The sequence below is a fragment of the Neofelis nebulosa genome, chromosome 16 (assembly GCF_028018385.1).
Source record: "Neofelis nebulosa isolate mNeoNeb1 chromosome 16, mNeoNeb1.pri, whole genome shotgun sequence".
Taxonomy (NCBI): domain Eukaryota; kingdom Metazoa; phylum Chordata; class Mammalia; order Carnivora; family Felidae; genus Neofelis; species Neofelis nebulosa.
In genome coordinates, this window is record NC_080797.1 from 37,325,979 (window position 1) to 37,345,431 (window position 19,453).

Genomic DNA, 19,453 nt, shown 5'->3' on the forward strand with positions numbered 1-19,453 from the left:
TCAATAAGTAATTAAGCAGATATTTTTTTTTTTTATTAAATTTTTTTTTTCAACGTTTTTTATTTATTTTTGGACAGAGAGAGACAGAGCATGAACGGGGGAGGGGCAGAGAGAGAGGGAGACACAGAATCGGAAACAGGCTCCAGGCTCAGAGCCATCAGCCCAGAGCCTGACGCGGGGCTCGAACTCACGGACCGCAAGATCGTGACCTGGCTGAAGTCGGACGCTTAACCGACTGCGCCACCCAGGCGCCCCAAGCAGATATTTTTAAGAGGGCACTTTGGCCTGTCTTCCAGTCTCTGCATATGGGTTTTCTCTTTACAGTGTTTGAGATTTTTTTTTTTTAATGCTTATTTATTTTTGAGAGAGAAAGAGCATGCGAGCAGGGGAGGGGCAGAGAGAGAGGGAGACACAGAATCCAAAGCGGGCTCCAAGCTGTTAGCTCAGAGGTAGACGCAGGGCTCGAACACACTAACGGTGAGATCCTGACCTGAGCCAAAGTCGGCCACTTAACCAACCGAGCCACCCAAGTGCCCCACACAGTGTTTGAGATTTTTAATAATAATATTTTGAGGGAAGAGAATGAAAAAAAAAGAGAATAAGATACAGCCCATTATTACTTTAAGATTTTATGTTCTTAAGTAATCTCTACAACCCATTGTGGGGCTTGAATTTACAACCCCAAGATCAAGAGTTGCACACTCTACTGACTGAGCCAGCCAGGTGCCCCCGCCCCCCTCTCCCCGCCAGCCCCTGCCATTATCTTTTTTTTTTTTTTTAATTCCTTTCTTTTAAGTTCATTTATTTATTTCGAGAGAGAGCAAGAGCAAGGAAGGGGCAAAGGCAGAGGATCCCAAGGAAGCTCCATGCTGTCAGCACAGAGCCCGACATAGGGCTCAAACCCATGATCCATGAGATCATGACCTGGGCCAAAATCAAGAGTCAGCTGCTTAACCAACTGAGCCACTTTTCTTAAAAGCACTTTTAAATAAAATTGGTTTTCTATATGGAAAAAGAGATACAAAAAAAATAAGTTTCAGGTCAATTTTAATCCTAAAAATGAAATGCAAAATTAAAATTTTAATTTTGAAAAATATGCATAGGAAAGGGAGAGATTTCTTAAGACCTAAAAATTAAAAGATTAAGATTAAATCCAACTGCATTTTTTAAAGAAAAATAAGGATAAAGCCCCACAGCCTCAGTGTTAAATAATTATAGTATTTCCCAAATCTCTAGAACTTTTAAATCTCCAGACCGTTTAAATAAGCATAGTGATTTGATAGTTGAATGAATGGTCTTTTGGAGGCTTTAGTGTTTAGTTTTTGGGCAAACCAGTTGGGAGACGGAAAAAAAAGTCCAGACATTTATTTATTCCTCTGTCTCCGACTCCATACCTTACCCAGCTCTATACTTTAGGAAGAGGACCAAAACACCAAGAAAATTGAACAATCATTAAAGATACATACCTTTAAATTAACTTTTAATTTTAAGAAAAGGAAATGGTGAATACAATTTTAAATAAGCATGGATCGATGTACCTGTGTTCAGGCAGCTCTGCTTGGGGCAAAAGCGCCTTATTGGCAAGTTACATGCCTCACAGGCTTGGCCAGCTGAGCTGAGCTTGGGAGGCTGTGCCCAGGTTCCAACAACTGCTGCTGAGCAGGAAGAGATGTGAGCCTGGGTGCTGCTCACCTCCTGTCTAGCTGTACACGATGCTTCACCTGGAGCCTGGTGAAGCAGCTGAAGATTTGAACGAGACCTCTGGTGAACACAGGGCTCCAGAGAACCAGGCTGGCATCAGTCTCCAACTCTTGCATTGGGATGTCCCTGGGCCTAGGTCAGCACCAGGTAGTAGCCATCTGGATTCTGCACTGAAAGCAGCGAAAAGGGCACCTCTGGAATGAGGCAAGCCAACCACCACTTCTCCAAAACCAAGCAGCCTGCAGTTATCTGTCACACCCAAGTGTTCTTCCTGCCCCAACTGGAATCTACCTCTTGAGCAAGCTTCCCTCCCTCTGTAGTGTAGGAGGGATAGAGGGCAGGCATCTGAATAACCAGAAGCCAGCTGGTCAGAGGTGCTCTACACCGGGTGATGTCGGGCAAGCACCTTCTGCCTTATAAGATTGGGGGGGGGGGGGGGGATGGGGTGGGGCAGAAGAGGGAGGGGCCTTGCCTTCCCCTTTAATAAATTCCCTGTCATAGAAACTGGGACATTTTTTCCCTTGTGAAAATGCATTTATCCAGTCCCGTTTTTTCCTGAGCAGTAAACAGCTGGCTTGTAGCTACATGAATCTGTCTCTTTGACGCAAACAAAGGTGGCATTCAGATGCTTACCAGTTGATTGGGACACAGCACACACCATACCCCATCCCCAGCTTACATGCACCTTCAAGGAATCTTTTAATCTAATTTAAGAAACAATATAAACACAATCTTACCCTTTCTAGAGCCTGTCAGACACACTTCTCCTCCTAAAACTCCTACCTTTTTTCACCACAGCCACAAAGTATGATTCATCCTTAAGATTCTGAACCACCTACAAGGGAGAAGGGTCACTATGACAGTTCTGTTCTTAGAGCCAAACAGAATAAGCCAGGGTAGGGACAGGGAAATTGGACCTGAGGTGGAAGAGTGATCAAGGCCCTTGGGCCTGGCGGAAAACCACAAGCTACTTTACCTGGTCACCAAGGAGAATGAGGATGCCCCCAGGGCCCTGGTGGAAAAGGCGGTGGATCTGATTGGCTGGGAGGGCCAAGAGCTCAGCCAGTTTCCCCTTCAGCTCCACAACACTGAGTTCATCTAGAGAGATCTCTTGATAAAAGCCTGGGGGTGTGGGCAGCACAGGGCAGGGATCAGTTGGGGTCTGAGGTAGTGACAGTCTCATGGGGAGGGGGGCGGGGGCAGGAAGGCATAAAGAAGGAAAGAAAAAGGCTTATAAATCCGCTTATTTCTCAGCTTTGGGAAAGCCTCAGACTAAGGGGGGCCCTCACTATAAAGGGCATCTGGGTGGCTTAGTCGGTTGAGCGTCTGACTTTGGCTCAGGTCATGATCTCATGGTTCGTGGGTTCCAGCTCTGAATCAGGCTCTACTGACAGCTCAGCCTAGAGCCTGCTTCAGATTCTGTGTCTCCTATACCCCTACCCTGCTGGCACTCTCTGTGTGTGTCTCTCTAAGGGGGAGGGACACCTACATATGAATGAAACCCAAACACAACAACAAGATTATAATCTTCTAATCCCACATACTAACAATGACAAAATCAGATGGGGTTGGGGATTAGAACATGGAAAAATAAACCCAGGAGACACCGTGGAAGGAGAGAACTAATCTGGTCATGGAAGATGGGAATGCCAAGGAGGGCATCTTGGGTCCCAGGAATGATGAAGCATCACCCTCTACCCAGGCCAGAAGAGGTTTCATGCAGCCACACCTGAATTTCTTGCCTTCTAGAGAGAGGCCAGAACTCACCTGAGTCAGGGTTCTTAGGAACCTCATTCTCTTGCCTAGAGGCCTCCTGAGCCACATATAAAGTCAGCCGGTGACGGATGGGCCTGGGCCAAGAAAACAGTGTACGTATCAGCACTTCATACCTAAAGTAACAGCCCCCTCCCTGGGAGGGACCCCGCCTCCTCTCAGGTCTCCAGGGAGGGAGATCACCAAGCGTTTCTTAAGCATTTAATGAATGCTGAACCCTGAGAGGAGAGAAGATGAGAAAAATCCATCTCTGTCCTCAGAAACTGAGTGATGCAAATGGGATGGCTACAGAAAAAGGAGATCCTAAGAGCCTAACTTTAGCCCATCCCTGCCAGTCTGGCTCTGTGACTGGTAGGTCACAGAGGTAGGTCACTGTCCTTGGGCCTGAGTTTCTTCCTCTGTAAAACGAGTGTGTGGGACTAAGTGGTCTTTAAGGTACCTTCCAGCTTGAACATTCCATGAGACACAACCACAAGCTGAACTTGGTAAATGCCACTACAGAGGGAAAAAGATCCTGGTTGGCCATGCCCAGCACCTGGCTCTAAGAGTATTGAAAAGGCGGATCCCATCGGCAGCCCCACATATCTGGATAAGGTCCCGGCGGGTAAGCTTCAGCAGATCAGTGCCTGCAGAATCAGACAGGGCCAGATTTGGGGAAGAGTCCCAGGATCGAGGATGGCAAGGGACACAGTCCAACATTAGTCTACAAATAACCCTATTATGTCCAGACATGGGGGTCAAACTTGGATTCAAATCCCCGTTTTGCCACTTGCTTGTTAGCTGTGTGTCTTTGGGCAAGTTGTTTAACCTCTCCGAGCCCTCTCCTTATGGGTAGTATATAAATTATACGGGATAATACATGAGAAGAGAGCCTAGCAGGCATAGTGCCTGGCAACTCTTAGTCCCAACTAAAAGTTAGCTGAAGAACACACAGCAAGCCAGGACCATAGGCAGGCTTCCTGCCTGAGTGTTCTGCCCTCAGTCCCCCACAGGTACGGTCCCTGCCAGATGCCAGCCTCACCAGTGAAGTTGGCCAGCATCCGGCAGTAGCTGGAGAACCGGTGCCGGTGCAACCACTGCTGTGTCTCTAGGATGGAGGCTCCAGGGCTCAGATCCTGAGGCATAAAGAGGGCAGTCCAGGTACCACCATGGACCCATGGACTTGAGAGCAAGGGGTAGGAGAAACAGCCCTTGCCCTTGGGGGCCCCAAGTCTGAGAGCCTAGGCTCATCCTGTGAGTGGCAAGTGCCCAGTCCTATGGGGAAGTTTTGCCATCTGTGGCCATACAACCTCTGTCCACCAGGGGGCAGAGCCACCCTATTCTGGAGAGTGCGATAAAGCCCTGAGAAGGGTTTGAGATAGAGGTTGGGGGACTGGAAAGCGAAGACGCACCTCAGCGGGGCTGCCCCCCAAAGTGTCCAAGGCGAACGGTGGGGAGGAGCAGAGCCTGTGGGGGGAGCAGAGAGACAGCAGTGCAGCCGGTCTCCAGCCCCACCCACCCTTCCCTGGCGTGCAGAGCTTGCTGGTGTTACCCAAAGGGCACAGAGCTGAGCCTCTTCCCCTCAGGGGCGCCCTCAGTCCTGCCCCTCCCCGGATGCCCAGGCTGAGGAGCCCTTCTCTTCACGCTGGCCCCAAAGGGCTGAGAGGCGCCCATCCCGCCTCACCTCTCCGTGGACAGGAGCTTGCAGGCGTGGGGAGAGGTGAGGGCAAGAGGGCTGAGAGGCGGGTGGGGCCCTGCACTGGGATCTGGCCACGGTGAACACTGTGGGCAAACAAGCAGCAAGGTTCAGCCCAGACATTCCGAGGGCATTGGTGGCTGTTCCCTCACCTCTCGCCGATTGAGAGCTGACAAGGGGCCTGCCTGGGGCCAGACTTGGTCCCTGCTCTAGGAGTCCCTGACAAGTAGACCAAATTCCGCTCAAAGCAAGAGCGTAAACCAGCCTGCCGGTCTGGCTGGGGAAGCTGGGGGAGGCTTCCAGGAGCAGCGGCAGGAAGGGAAGTGCTCCGGGCAGAGGGGGGCAGAAGCGGGGTGGGGCGATGGTGGGTGCAGGAGAAGCAGCCTGGAAGAAGTTAAGCGCCTGGGTCTTGAACAACAGACGGTGCAGCGTGTCCTTGCAGGTAACGGGTGGAATCACTGGGGGATGTGATGATCCTGGAGCAGCCACGGCCCTCGGGCCTCAATTTCCCCATGTGTCCAATGAGGATCCTTCCTCTAAACCCGCGCTCCTGCCCCCACCACCAAGGCACACACCTCCAGGAAGACCGTAGTCTCACTGGCAGCCTGATACTTTTCTCTCTCGTGCAGGGGCTGTTTCTCAATCTTCTCCCGGTCTGTTTTCAGCTTCCGGTCAGCTCCTTTGGGCTACAGGAGAGTGACAAGGGAAGCGCAGAGCAGCCCCCCCACCCCTTTACCCGCCCACTTCCCCTTTGCGGATGGGGCTCTAAGAAAGAGATCAAGCCCCATCCCTCTGTTGTACAGAGAAGGGAACTGCGGGCTGAGGGGACGCAGCAAAGCAGGACTGGCATCCACACAGCCAGCCAGGCAGGGTGACGGTCCTGAGAGAGAGGGGGCAGGAACTGCCTGTACCTTGAACACCTTGATGAGGCAGCCAGCTGAGTGCAGGTGCTCAGGCGGCAGCTCCTTGTCACTGGGCTTGAAAGTGTCAATCTGGAGGCGGAAGGGGACACCTTTCTCTCCACCTTTTTTCCGAGGAGTGAACTCGGTGCTGATGCAGTGAACCTGAGGCGAAGAAGCAAAGAGAAAGCAGGGTGATCACAAGTCCCACCCAGTTCAAGAAAGCTCACCTAACACTTGTTACCTGCCTGTCACCTGTCAGCCTCTTACCACAGCAACTTGCCATCCCCAACCAGAGTTTGTTTCTGACAGCATAACTTTATTAGGTTCTTTCCCTTGTTCAAAATCCTTCAGTAGCTCCCCATGGTTATGGGTTGAGAAGCAAAGCTCCTCACCCTCATGTTGGAGCACCTTAAAGAATCAAGTCAAGCCTTTCTGCATGGCTGCTCTCTCTCACCCATCAATGAACACACTGCCCCACCTAGCCAGCCTAATCATGACGCCCAACACACTTGCATGGTTCTTCTTAGAATCTTCTACCTGGAAAGCTCTGCCCGCTCACATATATGCCAGCAGGTCCCATTCCAGGGTAGAGTTGCCAGTTAAAATACAGATGCCCAGTTAAATTTGAATTTCAGATGAACAACAGGTAAATTTTTTTAGCATAAATATGTCCCAAATATTTCATGGGACATTCTTCTACTAAAAAGTTCTTTATCTGAAATTCAAGTTTAACTGAGTGTCCTGTATTTTATTTGCTAAATCTAACAGCCTACTCCAGGAAGCCTTCCTAGCTTCCACCGCACGCAGCCTGCAGCCTCTGTGTTCTGCCTGGTCCCAGGATTCCAAGGGCAAGCGGGGTCTTCCCCTCTGTTCACCCCCACTGCCCACTATAGCCCTCCCACAATCCTGCAAAGAACAGTTAAAGGGTCCAACTTCACAGGTAGGGAAACGAAGGCTCCCAGAGATCATGTGACCTGAGCAAGGTCACATGAGGGAGTGGTGGAAGTGAAATTGTGCCACATCTGCCTGACTTCCCAGTCCAGGTGCTTAGACCATAGCGAGCACTCAAAAAAGTGACATACGGGTGACTTTTGACAATATTGTTAGATTATAAAGGGAAATCTATTCAAGGAAATATAGAGAATGCTGAAGCCGGGTAAAGAAGAATACAGCCCCCCACCCCACCCCACCCCCCGAGACAGACTGTTAACATTCAAGGATTGTTTCTTCCTCTGTCTTCTCTGGGCAAGAAAAAGGGAAAAAGAAATATAACTTGTGTATACACATACATGTTTTTATTTTTGTAAAATGGAATTCAAACTTTAAATACAAGTTTGTCTTCTGTCTCTTTCCTTTTAGGAAAGCAGTTTCTCTTGTTATTAGACATCATTTTACTGGCTACATAATTTCCATTGTAAGTCTTCCCTAAAACTTATGTAAAAATCAATCCTCTTCCAAAAAAAAGCAATTATCTTCCCATGGGCAATTAAAATCTTTTAATATGAGAAAGAGTGGTTCTATGAAGAGCTGGTCAATATATCTTTGTGTACTTATTGAACGCTGCTACAGGATAACTTTTTGAAATGGAACGACTGGGTAAAAGAGTAGAAACATAAAACATAAAATTTAATAAATTTTGCCCAAGTGCCACTCTACCCACAGAATGAGTGCACTAATTAAGTCTTTGCCAGTCATATATATATGTGTGTGTGTGTGTGTGTATATATATATATATATACGCACACACGCATATATATGTGTGTGTGTGTGTGTGTGTGTATATATATATATATATGTATATATATATATATACGCACACACATTTTAATTAGAATTTTCTTTTTTATATAATTTTTTAAAGTTTATTTATTTTGAGAGAGAGAGAGAGAGCATGCGTGCACACATGAGTGGGAGAGGGGCAGAGAGATGTGGAGAGAGAGAATCCCAAGCAGGCTCTGTGCTGCCAGCACAGAGCCCAACATGGGGCTCCATCCTAGAAATGATGAGATCATGACCTGAGCCGAAATCAACAGTCAGATGCTTAACTGACTGACCCACCCAGGTGTCCCTAATTAGCATTTTCTGAGGTTGCACTGTCTACATTTATTGGCAATTTGTATCCTTGTATAAATTGTCTGCTTGTACCCTTTGCCCGTTTTTCTGTTGAACTTTCATCTATGTTTTCTTGTTGATATATGAGAACTTTTTATATATTGAGGCTCCAACACATTATATGTAATTTATGGCAACTGTTTTTCCCACTTAATGTCTCCTTTTAATTTTCCCTATGTATTGCAGACCAATGACTTTTTATTCTACTCAGGTAGAAGCTAAATTCTACCTGAGTTCTGTACCTTCTTCCATTGCTTTCAGCTTTAACAAGTGTTTCCCTGTGGTGAGAGTCAATAAACATTCAGCCATATTGTATCCTCCAGGTGCTTTCTGGAAGTGGTCTATTCGTGTTCCTTCACCCCCAAACTCACCTTCCTTTCCCACCTGAGCTGCTGCCACTCCCATCTGACCTCCAGACTCACCTGCAGGAAGAGGGAGGTCCTCTTGGTCGGGTCCCAATGAAATTCCACCGTGTTGAGCTGTGAGGGCAGCACTTGGGGCTCTATCACCCCCACGGACAGTGGCACATCTGCAGGCACAGGATGGCAAGCAAGGAGCAAGCCTCAGCCGTCCCCATCCACAAAGCCTTCCAAGCCGGAAAGCGGCCCTGAAGGCTCCCCCGTCCCTCCCCATTCACCGATGTCCAGGATGCGGTCCCCTGGCCGGCTCCACCTCCACCCATCCAGCTGTTGCTGCTCCGTGTACTGCAGGCGCCGGTCATGGAAAACCACACGCACCACACTCTGTGAGCACAGGAAGGCAGGGCTCACGAGTCAGAGGGTGCTTGGGCATTCGGGAACCAGTTCCCACAGCGGCCGTAGGCCAACCATCCCACCCTCGCCCCCACCTTGCTTCCCAGCCTCAGGGCCCACAAGCACTGAGATCACCAGGTCTGTGTCCAGATGCCCAACTGCCACTCTCAAGCTGTGAGACTGGGGGAGTAACCTAGAGACCCTGAGCCTCAGTTTCCTTATCTGTGAAATGGGTGAGTTACTCCCTTCCCACTCTTAGTCACTCTGTTTCTTTTCTTGCAGCACTTTTCAATTTGCAATTGGGAAATGAATGTGTAATTGCATATAATTTGTGTAATTAACATGCCTGTCTCAGTAGAATGCAAGCCCCCTGAGGAAGGGAACTACATCTGCCTCTTTACTGTTGAATCTCTAGCTCATAGAACAGTTTCTGGCAATGAATTGGGGCTAAATATATACTTTTTTTTTTTTTTTGGACAGAAGGACTCATGCATGTGAATAATGCTATGTAAATGTATTTCTCAATCCTGGATCTGCTACTTTGTGTCCTTGAGAAAATACTTAACCTCTCTGTGCCTCCTTCCTCAACAACTCCTGCCCACCAATGTGCTGCTGTGAAGGTAAAATTAAAAGGTGGACTTGAGAGGTTCTGCTTGACAGTGACATCACCGTGATGACATTGGCTTCCTGCCCAGATGGACAGTCATACCCAACCCTTGCCAGTTCTGGAGGGGAATGCACCTACCTTCAACAGCCGGGCCCACTGGGTAGTATCACCCAGCTTGGGGTTGCAGAGCATCTGCACCTCATAGGACTGGCCTGGGAGAGATCAAGGGGATGTGCGAGCCCCACTCTGTGGGCAGAGATGGTGCCTGCCATTCCCATCCCGCACTGGGCTCGGCCGCCAGAGCTTGCTGCCCCACTAAGCCCTCTCCTTCCCCAGGCCCAGCATACCTTGGTTCAGGTAGGTGAGGGTCTCCTCCTGCTGCTTCACTGCCGGCGAGGTGGCTGCACAGAGCACATACTGGAAGGCGGGGCAGGGAGGCTCCGAGCTGGGGATGTTGTGCAGCTCTTCCTGCTTCAGGTAGGGCAAGGGCAGGGACTCCCTGCCAGGGGGAGGAGAGCACCTCCGGCTTTCCGCCTTGTCCATCCCTTCCCCTATGGGGCTTTGACTCTGCCTGCCATATCCTCCAGATGAGCCAAGGCACCCCAGCAGCAGCCAGGGCCTGAGAGTCCCCCATTCAACTCCTCTGGCTCCTGGGAAATCTCCTTTAAGGTGCACATTTCAATTTTTTTTTTTAACGTTTATTTATTTTTGAGACAGGGAGAGACAGCATGAATGGGGGAGGTCAGAGAGAGAGGGAGACACAGAATCCGAAACAGGCTCCAGGCTCTGAGCTGTCAGCACAGAGCCCGACGCGGGGCTCGAACTCAGAGTGCGAGATCATGACCTGAGCCGAAGTCGGACGCTCAACCGACTGAGCCACCCAGGCGCTCCTAAGGTGCACATTTCAGATACTACCAAACATCTACAAAAATCTGCCCTCGGGGCGCCTGTGTGGCTCAGTCGGCTAAGCATCAGGCTCTTGATTTCAGCTCAGGTCATGATCTCGAGGCTCATGGGATTAAGCCCCGAGTCAGGCTTTGTCCTGGCAGGACCTGCTTGGGATTCCCTCTCTCTCTTTCTCTCTCTCTGCTCTTGCCCTGCTCGCACTCTGATGTTAAAAAAAAAAAAAAAAATCTGCCATCACTTATTTGTTTGCAGTCTCAGGGCTTGTCTGATACCAAGCCCAACAAAAGTGCCCCGAGAGGGTGGGTGATCAGGGTGTTTTGAGATGTCCTAAGATCCACTAAACACCCGGTGTCCCAGGATCCACTTCTCCACCCCCAAAGGAGCCCAAGAACAGGAAGCCCACCCCCCTTGTCTTCAAACAGATGGCCCTACCTGCCCATTGCAACTCAGACCAGGCCCTTCCTTGGAATCTGCAGGGAGGGGTTCAGGCCCTTACCTGAGTAAGCCACTTGGAGGCCCGGGGTACAGTTCCCCAGGGCTGGGCCACAGGTGCTCTGGCTGGTTGTGCCAAAATAGCATCTTGGAAAGGGAGCAGAGCCAGCTGTGTGACAGAGACTTCGGCACTGGGCTGGGCTGGACCCACTGGACTATCCACCTTTATACACACAAGCAAACCCACGAAAGGGTGGGGCAAGGCTGGGAGCCTCTTATTGGCTGAGCACCCAGGGCTCTAGGAAACATGGGACCTTTCAGGCAGCCCAAGCTGGGGGGAATCAAGAAACGGTGTGCCCAGGGCTCCCCACCAATCATTAACTCAAAGGGGATATGGTGGTGCAGCAAAACAAAGTCTCAGGGATGGACATCCACTCCCCACTGTTCCCCAAGAGTCTCGGGGGCACCGAGGGGCACCCTCGGGCTTCAAGATTGGTCCTAGATCCGTAAAACATGTAGAATCCTGGAGACTCGTGGGCCTGGACCCCTCACATGACCCTGTGAGAGGAGCCTGACCACTGGAGGGGACAGGAGAAGCAGATACAGGGCATTGCATGGACCTACAAAAGGCCTTTATCCCCATCGGCCTCCCCCTTCTCCCCCACTTGCCCCCTAACACACACACACACACACACACACACACACACACACACACACAGGTGCAGTGATGGCAGGACACCTGTCCTTTCGCTGGGGGCTGCCTGACTAGGGGACTGCAGTTTACAGAACATAGTCCAGCTTGCTGTGGAAACAACTCAGTGGTGCTAGAAGGGAGAGCCCATATGTGGGGAGGCAGGGGTGTGTGTCTGGGCCCCCTCCCAGGGCAGTAGAAGGAGAGGAGTCCCAGTCAGGCTGGTGGCTTTGCCCCCCCTCTGCCCCGGGGGCATGGGGTGGACTGTGTTTATAGACAAATAAGGTCTGCCTGGGGGACAGTTTCCTTCCCCACACTCAGCCCCTGTTGTCACTGTACACAGGTCCCTGGGCCCACCCCCCACTACTGTGTTTGGTATAAACAGATGAGGGCTTTGCAAAGAGCAGAGACAACCCTCTAAAGATGTGGTCTGACCTCATGTGACCCTAGCTATCCAGGTTTTGTGATTCTGGGGGGCCTACCTGAGAGAGAGAGAAAACCAAAGAGAACCCCCTCCAACACCAGGCAGGGCACCTCCGTATATGCTTTCTCCTCCCATGAAACCAGACAAAAATGGAAGTGGAGAGGAAAAGTAGGGGGGGGTGGGGACATTCCTGCCAGTAGAGACCAAAGAAGCCTGAGTCCCCAAGATCCCCATGACAAGTTCGCCAAGACTTTGAGAACCTACCCATTGCCCAAAGTCGAGTTCAAGGCCAGAAGGCCCCCAGGAAACCCTCCAAGGCTGGACAGAGCAGGTTTCCAGGAAAGCCAGGGGAAGGGGGATGGGAGGGGACCCAGTAGGGCTTGGCCCTGGCCTGAGCAGATCAGGGTGCAGGAGTGATGGTGAGGGGAGGGCAGAGGACATGAGCAGGTGGGTGGAGGCTTGTTATTGGGGCGGAGGTAGAGAAGGTAGAGGCTGGTGTAGGCCCCTTTCCAGGACACTGTGAGGAGCTGGTGAGGGGAGTGGGACTCCAATCCCAGAACCCAGTTCCCTACCACTCAGCCTCCACCTCCAAAGCTGTCTGTATCCTTCCTCTTCCCCCCTGAGGCTGCCTCTCCCCAGCTCTCTTGGCTACTGCTTCCACCCATCTCAGCGTCTCTGTACTCTGTCCCCATCCAGATGGTGTTGGGCCTGTTCCTGGTTTTCCTTGGCTCTCCCTCTAAGAAAAAGAGCTGGGCTTGGGGACGATGGAGCCTGGCCAGTCACAGCCCCCACCTCACTCTCCCTGTGCCCCCTCAGCCAGCACAGCATGGGGTCTGAATAGTCCATCCTCAGGCCCAGAGAGGCCTTGAGAAACTTCTGGTCCTACTCTCAGAAGAGTCTCAGGCCCTGCCCAGGGCACTGTAGGTACTTTACCTTCCTAAACCCCCTTTCCTCCTTCGTAAAATAGGGACAAGTGCTCCCTCCCATTCAGTGTGGTAGTGAGGACTGAAAGAAATTCTACGCAGCTGAATGTTATTCCAGGGTTTAATCCTCATGAGCCCCCATTGGGGTGGTCGTATCTGCCACCCTCAGGGTCCCCACCAAAGCCCGTCCTGGGAGGTACAGACATAACTGGCCCCGAAACTTCCCCACATACAGATAATTTCAGGGTCAATTTTTGGGTGAGATTTTTTTTAATTGATTCCCCCCACCCCCACCCCAAATACTCTGTCATTTTCTAGGCCATGGCCTAACCCAATCCTAATAATACCCCTTGGGTTCCCTAAACCAAGGCAGCAACTTTTTATCTGTAAAAATTGCTGAAAAATAACAATTCAGTGTCCTTCTCCTCTGACCAAAATGTTTTGTTCTGTTTTGTTTTCTATCCCCAGGCAACATTCCAACCTAGAGAATTGGAGAATGAGGTCCACCCCTCCCTCAAAGAAAGAGGGGCTGGGAGAAGTGTTCCTTATTCATTCATTCATTCATTCATTCATTCAACAAAATATTATCGAGTGCCTACAAGGTAAGAGGCTCTATCTCTCTCTCCCTCCCTCACACTAGGGTGTGTGGGACCTCCGGCAGGGTACCTAGGTGGGTGGAATCCTGCCCTATCCAGGGCTCAGGCGTCCCCTGCTCCCCCCCCACCCCACATTGGTGGTCAAAAGTTCTGGGTCCTGAGTTGCTGGCAAAAGGATTTTAAAAAAGGAACATGGCAATCCCTGTGTGGTCTGCGTGCCTGTGCACACAAATGCCCCACCCCAGGAGGTGGCCCCACCTCCCAACCAGTCTCTGCCTCCTCTGGGTGCGCTGCTCTGCACCAAACAGCGCCCCCTAGAGTTAGCACACAGGCATGGCTCTAAGCACCCAATCCTTTGTCCTTAGTCCCTCTGAACCTCCCAGAAAGTCTCCCCTTGGAAAAGTACTCTCTGTTCCCACTTCAAACATACTGCCTGCTTCTTAGCTTTCTTGCAGCCCAGCCAGTTGGTGCTTATGTTCTCCATGTCCTGTGTCCGCCCTTCATCAAATCCTTCACAGCTGTTCATTCTTTTGTGTACTTTGTCCAATGTCTGTTTTCCCATCAGAGTGGAAGCCCCTTGAGGGTAGGGACTAAGAGAGGTGCACCAGCGTTGGGGTTAAGAGTTTGTATCTCGAGATCGACTCTGAGTTCAAGCATAGACGGCTTTGGGCAATTAGCAACCTTTCTGAGTGAGTCTCATTCTGTAATTATGAAAAGGGGATGATGAGAGCCTCTGCCCCATAGGGCTAGAGTACAAACTGAATGAGATAATAATTAAGTCCTTACTAAATGTAGATGTATCTTTCTCCATATATCCCGGGTATGTATCCCACATCATATGAAGCATTTGTAAGTGAAGAGGGTCTGTTTATTTAATAAATAGTTCTTCCGTGCTCATACAACTAGAGTGCTTTTCAACCGATCTATCGTCTAATGTTGACGCTGTTTTTTTCTATTATTCTATTATCACCTTCCCCCCATTATACAGATGGAGATACTGAGGCTCAGAGAGGTTAAGTAGCTAGGTCAAGTCACACAGCTAAGAGAAGATAGAGCCAGGGTTTGAACCTAGGCCATCTGGGTCACAGTCCCTGCTCTTAATCACTGTATATGCCCCCACTCTGCCTGATAAATATGTTACGGAATTTTAAAATTAATCTCCAGGCAACATTCCAACCTAGAGAGCTAAGGAATGAGGTCTACCACTCCCCCAAGGGAAAAGGGCTGATGGGGGAAGTGTTCCTTATTCATTCATTCATTCATTCATTCAACAACTCCCAAAGAAGTATCAGACCCAGGTTCCTGGGTCTGATTCCAGTGATGTCAGAGACCTGGGGCTTTTCTGAGCTCTGGCTTTCCAGATGCAAGATGGGGACAAAATATTTTCCATTCCGCTCCTGGGCTGTGAGCCCTGAGGATGAATAATATGAATGACAGTAGCTGGGCTGCTGTGGTTTTAATAGAGGGGTGTGTGTGTATGTGTGTGTGTGTGTGTGTGTGTGTGTGTGTGTGTGCTAATGATGCAGTGGGAGGGGCAGGAAGCAGGATTTGTGGTCTCGGACAGTTTGCCTATGATAGGGGTCCTGTTTGACTTGGGAATTCCTTTGGGATGAGCTGTAGCAGGGAGGAAAGGCATTGCAGGCAAGGCAAGCAGTTTTAGGTTTGTATGATCCAGGGAGAGGGGACCCGCCCCACTACCCACCACAACCGCCCATGAGGTATGATGATTCCCACTTACACACTAGGAGACACAGGCATGCAAGTTGTCCAAGTCTATGAGCTAGGAACGAATGGGCTAGAACTTGAGTCACCTCACTGTCCTGCACACCTGTCATCTACGCAGGCCAAGACACAGGAATGTGTCCTGTCCATCCCCATAGTGAAGCTTTTGGCCAGAAGACCCCAAAAGCTCACTACTCCAGCTCCCTGTTTCCATGTTGCTGCCTTTGGGAGCCGGAGCGTTCTCCCTAAGACATAGAAATGACTCCACCACTGCTCAGCAGAGAACCCCCATGACCTCCAGCCTCCGCTGCTCTCAGCGCCATTCTCAAGCTGGGCTATGGAAACCCCTTGGTCCATCTTCCAGGGCACCGATGGCACGTAATGGTTAGTGCTTCAAATCAGTTTTTCTGGCAGAAAAACCAATATGAATATTCTTGGAGTCAAATGCAAGGCTTGCAGAAACATTTAATATAGAGCCATGTATCTAAATTCCTTTTAAGTTCTGACCAAACCGCTTTGCCTCCTCTCCTTCCCCCACCCCCATGCCTCCAGGGCACTGCTGGATTGCTCAGCGGGGCTCCAGTGAGCGAGGTTGAGAAGCTACTTTTGGTGGAAGACCCAGCTTCCAGGCTTAGCACTCAGGGCTGTCCGTCTACTTTCATCTGCCTTTCCTTCTCACCTCTTCCCATTGCTTACCTGCTGTGTCCATGACAGGCTGTTCTGTTCCACCCCTCTCTGCCTTTGCCCAGGCTGTTCCCTCTGCTGGAATACCCTGGGCCTTCTGCCTTCGGGTCCGCTTCATGGCCTCTATCAACTCAGCTTGCGGCTCTGTACCCCAAGTCAGCTCAGAGAAACTTTTGCATTATGGTGCTCTCTGGGTCAGGATGTACAAGAAGGCCTTGGGTGCAAGGATCAGGCGCTCCTGGTGCCCAGAGCCACTGGAGGCATCTAGTAGGACCTCATGATTTAGATGTATCAAATGTAGACCCTCAAAGGCGCCACCTAGACGCCCCTCCCTGAAGGACACCCAGTGTTGCTTTCTGTGCAGTCTCCAGCCTCTCCCAGTAGGAATGCCTCTCCCTAGGATGAGCTAAGCAGCCGGACCCCAAGGGAGGAGTTAAAAGCAGATGCCACTGTCCCTGCTTCAACTTTTCCTTGGCATTGTCCCCCTCATGCTTCTCCAGCATAGTCAGCAGGAATCACCCTCACCTCTAACACCTGGATCCAGCTGCTTCCAGACTTCATCCTCCCTCTTTTCCACCAGGTCTTGGTAACCACCCGCCCCAGTCCATGCCCAGGGCCACTCTCCAGCAAAAGATCCTCCTTAAGAATTTGGGGGCCCATGAGTGTTCATCCCTCCAAAATTGTAACCCCTAACAGCACCCCCTCTACCAGTCCACTGAGTTCCACCCCCTTGCTCACCCCAAAGTGATGATATTGCTGTTACCTTGGTAACACATGCTTCGTGGGTGGGTAGGGGGAATGGACTAGAGAAAGAAAGCAGTGGCTTTAGGACACTATCAGAGGCATGGGAAGTGGGGCGGGGGTGGCAAACTGGCACAGGGCCCGGGGAGAGGTGAAGCAAGCGGCTTCTGGCCCCATGACTACTGTCAGCCCTATGTCCTCAGCCTCAAGGAGAAAAGAAACAGAATAGAAGGGGACATCTTTCAGGAATGAGTGGTTTTCTTCATAGAGCAGAGGGAAATAACCCAAACAGGTCTTCCGGACAGCCTCAGCTTGGCTGGGGAGGGGAGGAGGGATTGCACACACCAGAGTCCATGCTGTTCCCCTCCAGGGAGCCTGGGGCACAGACAGAGAGAACAGCTCACCCAGAATGTGTTAGGGACAGTGCCACAGGCAGTGGGAGGGAGGCTTTATGCCAGTGTCCCGAGCTCCAGGGGTTGGTGGCAGCAGGGGGTGGAAGGGCTCTCCTCCAGCCCCTGGGGACCTGGCTGTCCCAGATGCCACAGCCGGGAAGTGTGTCAGGCACTTGCGTAAGAGCCTTCTAGATTTCCATAAAATCGTAATTACTGATGCCTGCCATGGACCTTAGCTCATTAGAGCGGTATCTGCCTCTGGGGCCCCAGTGGGCCAGCAGGGGGAGGTAGGGGAGACTGGGCAAGGCAGGCCCTCTCACTGTGTTCTTCTTGTCCCCAGCCCCACTGGGCTGGGCCCTCTTCCTCTCCTCAGCTGGGAAGTGAGAACCAGACTTGACCTCAACCATGACAGACTCCCCACCCTAGGAGCTCCAATTCTAAAGCTGGAGGAAAAAGACCAGCCACTCATGTTTTCAGCTTGAGCTCTCCTTGGCAACTCATAAGGGCAGAGGCCACAGCAGGGAGGGGCTTGAACTGAAGGTGTTCATGGCAGAAAATAGGTCATTCCTTACGGAAAGAGAAGCAATCCCTCCCATCAGAGAATCTCAAACTGCTTAAAGTGGAGGGGCCCTGGGGGTCATTCAGGCCAATGGTTCTTTTAACCTTTTGGGGATTTTAGATTCTCTGAGGAGAAGATGAAAGCTCTAGACTGTCCCCCAGAGAATGCTGATCCCCCAACATTTTACACAGCTTCAAGGCATTCATGAACTCCCTGAAGCTTACCTGCAGGCTTGAGGCCAAGTATCCCTAAATAAATAAATAGGTAGATTGATAGATAAAAACCATTTTTTGTGCCCTTACTCTGTCCAGCTCTTTATGTATGTTAACTTATTTATTTATTTATTTATTTATTTATTTATTTATTTATTTATTTATTATTGAAAGACAGAGAGAGTCAGAGCGTGAACAGGGGAGGGGCAGAAGGAGACACAGAATCTGAAACAGGCTCTAGACTCTGAGCTGTCAGCACAGAGCCCGACGCGGGACTCGAACTCACAAACCACGAGATCGTGACCTGAGCCACAGTCGGACACCCAACCAACTGAGCCACCCAGGCACCCCTGTATATTAACTCATTTAACCCTCAAAAGTACACTAAGAGATATATACAATTATTGCCCCTATTCTAATCCAGGTCTCCATTTCAACCTAAACTATTCCAATTCTGCCAATCTAAAAAGAAAGAAACCGAAGTCCCTCCAGAGATGGAAAGGTCTTTGCTCAAGGTCACAGAACAGGAAGAAAAGGGCAGACCAGGATGAGAACCAGTCCTTTCTTTCTTTCTTTCTTTCTTTCTTTCTTTCTTTCTTTCTTTCTCTAAGCTTTTTTAAAAATTATTTTTAAATGTTTTTATTTATTTTTAAGAGAGAGAGCAATGGGGAAGGGGAAGGGGGGGCAGGACAGAGGCTCCGAAGCAGGTTTCACACTGACAGTAGTGAGCCCATGCGGGGCTTAAAGTCAAGAACCGCAAGATCATGCCCTGAGCCAAAGTCAGATGCTGGGCCACCCAGGTGCCCTGAGAACCAGCTTTTCTTAGTGTGCTGAACACTGAGCCGCATGCAGTTTGGAGTCATCTGGTCCATCCCTCTGTCCTCAGGCTCCCAAGAGCCTAGCACCCACTCATGGAGCTCTCCTATTAAGAGGCTCCCTCCCGATAGTTCTCTTATGACTTCTGGCCTAGGGAGCCTTCCCTCTGTGTGTGACTGCTACTTACCCTCCGATAGCACCTTGCCCTTGCTCTGCCCACTCCTCATAGCTGCCCCTCTGACTCTGAGATGGGACAATGTTCCTTCTTCTCCAGAAGCTAGCCCTGCTACTCCTGCTCTGTCCCCAGTCACTGCAGAGGGAGTTGTCAGCACTGAAGCAATGACTCAGACTTAGTTCATGAAAGACTGCTCTGAAACACGAAGGCCGCAGGCCAGAAAGGACATCCAGAGGTCATGGGATCCAGCCCCCTGCCTCCTCCACATTTGCCCCACCTCGGGCTTCTGATGCCTACACCAGATGGGACCCAGGGCCTACAGACTTCGCTAGCTTTCCTGGGTCGCTGGTAGCACTGATACCCCTGGAAATTCTTCCCTCTGTCTAGTCAGACTTTCCTTCGGAGTTGGTTCTTCCATGAACTAACAGCAAAAGCACTGGGAAAGGACTGATCTCTCAGAAGAAAGGAGGAAAAGAAGAAAATAACTTTCCCTGCCTGTCTTCCCTGGGCTGAGGGGAACTGTCTCATTCACTCTGACAGTGAGGTAGGCACTATCTCTATTTTGCTGAAGAAGAAATCAAGGCTCTAAAAGGTTTAGCTGCCTACCCAAGGTTACACGGTTAATTAGTGATCATCTAGGTATTAGAGTCTAAGGAAC

The 19,453-nt window shown here is 50.4% G+C and overlaps 1 protein-coding gene across 1 annotated transcript; it reads right to left on the bottom strand.

Annotated features, from left to right (window-relative positions):
- Positions 1-1,463: 1,463 nt before the first annotated feature.
- Positions 1,464-10,363, bottom strand: LOC131497535 (transcription factor CP2-like protein 1). Its single transcript, XM_058703908.1, is given in 15 exon segments — positions 1,464-1,871; positions 2,485-2,536; positions 2,678-2,823; positions 3,469-3,551; positions 4,010-4,100; positions 4,496-4,589; positions 4,866-4,920; positions 5,138-5,235; positions 5,725-5,835; positions 6,061-6,213; positions 8,586-8,692; positions 8,801-8,906; positions 9,661-9,734; positions 9,870-10,110; positions 10,112-10,363. Coding segments are annotated over 15 exon segments (1,494 nt in total). The 5' UTR covers positions 10,157-10,363; the 3' UTR covers positions 1,464-1,833.
- Positions 10,364-19,453: the final 9,090 nt, after the last annotated feature.